This window comes from Geospiza fortis, unplaced genomic scaffold (genome assembly GCF_000277835.1).
Source record: "Geospiza fortis unplaced genomic scaffold, GeoFor_1.0 scaffold32, whole genome shotgun sequence".
Lineage (NCBI taxonomy): Eukaryota > Metazoa > Chordata > Aves > Passeriformes > Thraupidae > Geospiza > Geospiza fortis.
Window position 1 is genome coordinate 1,244,347 of NW_005054428.1, and position 3,243 is coordinate 1,247,589.

At 47.5% G+C, this 3,243-nt stretch overlaps 1 protein-coding gene across 1 annotated transcript in view; it reads right to left on the reverse strand.

The window, feature by feature from the left end:
- Positions 1-3,243, reverse strand: part of NKAIN1 (sodium/potassium transporting ATPase interacting 1) — a 12,355-nt gene that overhangs the window by 7,020 nt on the left and 2,092 nt on the right. The window contains exon 3 of the mRNA XM_031061869.1: positions 1,188-1,385. Within this exon, the coding sequence (XP_030917729.1) occupies positions 1,188-1,385 (198 nt within the window). The remainder of the gene's footprint in view (positions 1-1,187; positions 1,386-3,243) is intronic.

A 3,243-nucleotide genomic window follows, 5' to 3' on the forward strand; every position in this document is an offset into this window, starting at 1 on the left:
TGACACAGGTGACATTGGGGTGACACAGGTGACACAGGTGACATTGGGGTGACACAGGAGGTGCATTCAGCTGCACAAGGTGGGGGGGGGGCCCTAAGGGGGCTGGAGCTGGCATCCCACGGAGGGTGCTGAGCCCCACACAGGGCTGGGAGCCCCTTTGGGGACCACGATTCCCCTTAAAGCTCCATTTTAGCGAGCTCTGCCTCCAGGTGTGCCCCACTGCCACCTGCTCACAGGGGTGACAGTCACCGGCGAGGGGGGACCCCCCCTCCCAGCAGCTCATTCCCAGGGAGTGATTCCTCCATCCCTGCAGCATCCAGCCCTCGACCTGACAAGTTTTGGGGTGGGACACCAGGCTGAGTGCTGGCAGGGCTCTGTCTGCTCCTCTCTGGGTGACAGAAATGCATGACGGGGGCACCACGGCTCCTGTGCTCAGCCCGGCCCCTCCAGCGCGTGTCGTATTGCACTAAATAGTTTATTTAGTTGTTGTTTTGCGCTGGGTGATGGGAAATCACTCCATGTACTGAGTATGTTATGTCACATAGATTGTTATTTCCCCTCTCCCATCACATGGTCTTTCCCTCATGCACCCCTCTGCTGTATCCCCCGGTGGTCTGTCCCCTGGTTACCCCTCCCCTCCTCAGTTGTACCCCATTGGCCGCGGTTCTCTTCCCCACCCCCATCCTCGGCTATAAAACTCCACTGCAAGGCGGTCACCCCTTTGTCTTACACCTGGGTGGTCACCGGGGCCAGAAGTGTCCATTCCCAAGCCAATAAACAGGACACTCGTCCCCACGTGGAGAAGAGCGCTTCTCGTCTTTTACTTCATTCATGTGAGACCGTGGGGGCCAGAGTCCTGAGCCAGCCGGGTTGGACTCACCCAACAGCCCCGGGACACACGGATCCTTACAGCCCCGGGACACACAGATTGTTACAGCCCAGGACACATGGATTGTTACAGCCCTGGGACACACGGATTGTTACAGCCCCGGGACAAACGGATCCTTACAGCCCCGGGACACACGGATTGTTACAGCCCCGGACACACGGATTGTTACAGCCCGGGACACACGGATCCTTACAGCCCCGGGACACATGGATTGTTACAGCCCTGGGACACACGGATCGTTACAGCCCCGCGTGTCCCGTTCCCGGTGTGGGATGGAGGCGAGCAGGGCCGCCCTTACCGCCAGGAAGATCTGCGTGGCGCTGCTCACCACCTCGATGTACTGGTAGTCCAGCAGGCAGCCACTGACCGTGATGACGTGGTGATCCTCAGGAGCCAGCGGCGAGTTGAGCACCGGCGTCACCAAACAGCCGGGGCCGTTCTCCATCCACCACGAGCGGTGCAGGGATGTGTTGAAGGTCATGATGAAATCCCGGTCCTGCAGGAGGAGAAGATGAAGGTAGAGGAGAAGGAGAAGAAGAAGAAAGAAGAAGAAAAGAAAGAAGAAATGGAAGAAGAAGAAGAAAAGAAAGAAGAAGAAAAGAAAAAAGAAATGGAAGAAGAAGAAGAAAAGAAAAAAGAAATGGAAGAAGAAGAAGAAAAGAAAAAAGAAATGGAAGAAGAAGAAGAAAAGAAAAAAGAAATGGAAGAAGAAGAAGAAAAGAAAAAAGAAATGGAAGAAGAAGAAGAAAAGAAAAAAGAAATGGAAGAAGAAGAAGAAAAGAAAAAAGAAATGGAAGAAGAAGAAGAAAAGAAAAAAGAAATGGAAGAAGAAGAAGAAAAGAAAAAAGAAATGGAAGAAGAAGAAGAAAAGAAAAAAGAAATGGAAGAAGAAGAAGAAAAGAAAAAAGAAATGGAAGAAGAAGAAGAAAAGAAAAAAGAAATGGAAGAAGAAGAAGAAAAGAAAAAAGAAATGGAAGAAGAAGAAGAAAAGAAAAAAGAAATGGAAGAAGAAGAAGAAAAGAAAAAAGAAATGGAAGAAGAAGAAGAAAAGAAAAAAGAAATGGAAGAAGAAGAAGAAAAGAAAAAAGAAATGGAAGAAGAAGAAGAAAAGAAAAAAGAAATGGAAGAAGAAGAAGAAAAGAAAAAAGAAATGGAAGAAGAAGAAGAAAAGAAAAAAGAAATGGAAGAAGAAGAAGAAAAGAAAAAAGAAATGGAAGAAGAAGAAGAAAAGAAAAAAGAAATGGAAGAAGAAGAAGAAAAGAAAAAAGAAATGGAAGAAGAAGAAGAAAAGAAAAAAGAAATGGAAGAAGAAGAAGAAAAGAAAAAAGAAATGGAAGAAGAAGAAGAAAAGAAAAAAGAAATGGAAGAAGAAGAAGAAAAGAAAAAAGAAATGGAAGAAGAAGAAGAAAAGAAAAAAGAAATGGAAGAAGAAGAAGAAAAGAAAAAAGAAATGGAAGAAGAAGAAGAAAAGAAAAAAGAAATGGAAGAAGAAGAAGAAAAGAAAAAAGAAATGGAAGAAGAAGAAGAAAAGAAAAAAGAAATGGAAGAAGAAGAAGAAAAGAAAAAAGAAATGGAAGAAGAAGAAGAAAAGAAAAAAGAAATGGAAGAAGAAGAAGAAAAGAAAAAAGAAATGGAAGAAGAAGAAGAAAAGAAAAAAGAAATGGAAGAAGAAGAAGAAAAGAAAAAAGAAATGGAAGAAGAAGAAGAAAAGAAAAAAGAAATGGAAGAAGAAGAAGAAAAGAAAAAAGAAATGGAAGAAGAAGAAGAAAAGAAAAAAAAAGAAGAAGCAAAGAAAGAAGAAGCAAAGAAAGAAGAAGCAAAGAAAGAAGAAGAAAGAAGAAGAATGGTGGATCCGAGGCTCTTTGCAGGAGGGCTGCACAGTAAATGGGTTTCCCAAGGCAAGGATGCTCCCTGAGGTCAGAGCAGGGCATTTCCCTGAGCCCAGCCCCGGGCTTTGGGCTCCCTCCCGCGCTGGCACCGTGGCCATCTGCTCAGGCAGCCCCCGGGGGGTGCCCAGTGACAGGGTGGGTGCCACAGAGCGGGACCAGAGCGCCAGGGAGGGTGTTTGTGATTGGCAGCGCCCCATCTGCGTGTTCCAGGGATGCCAGGCAGCCTGGGGATGCTTCCCCTGGGGTTTGGGGGTGCCGTGCCCTCATGCCACTCCCAGGGAGCCTTGCAGGGTCCCCCTGGAGCGTGTCCCCTCCTTGTCAGCCCCTCACGAGCTTTGGGGCTCTGCCTGGGTCCTCTCCAGGAGCTGTGGGGTGGCCTTGGGCAGGCAGCAGCCCCCTGCAAGGGGAGAATCCTCAGCCCCCGGCTGCCCCTTCCCACCCTGTGAGAATCCCCCTGGAACCCCT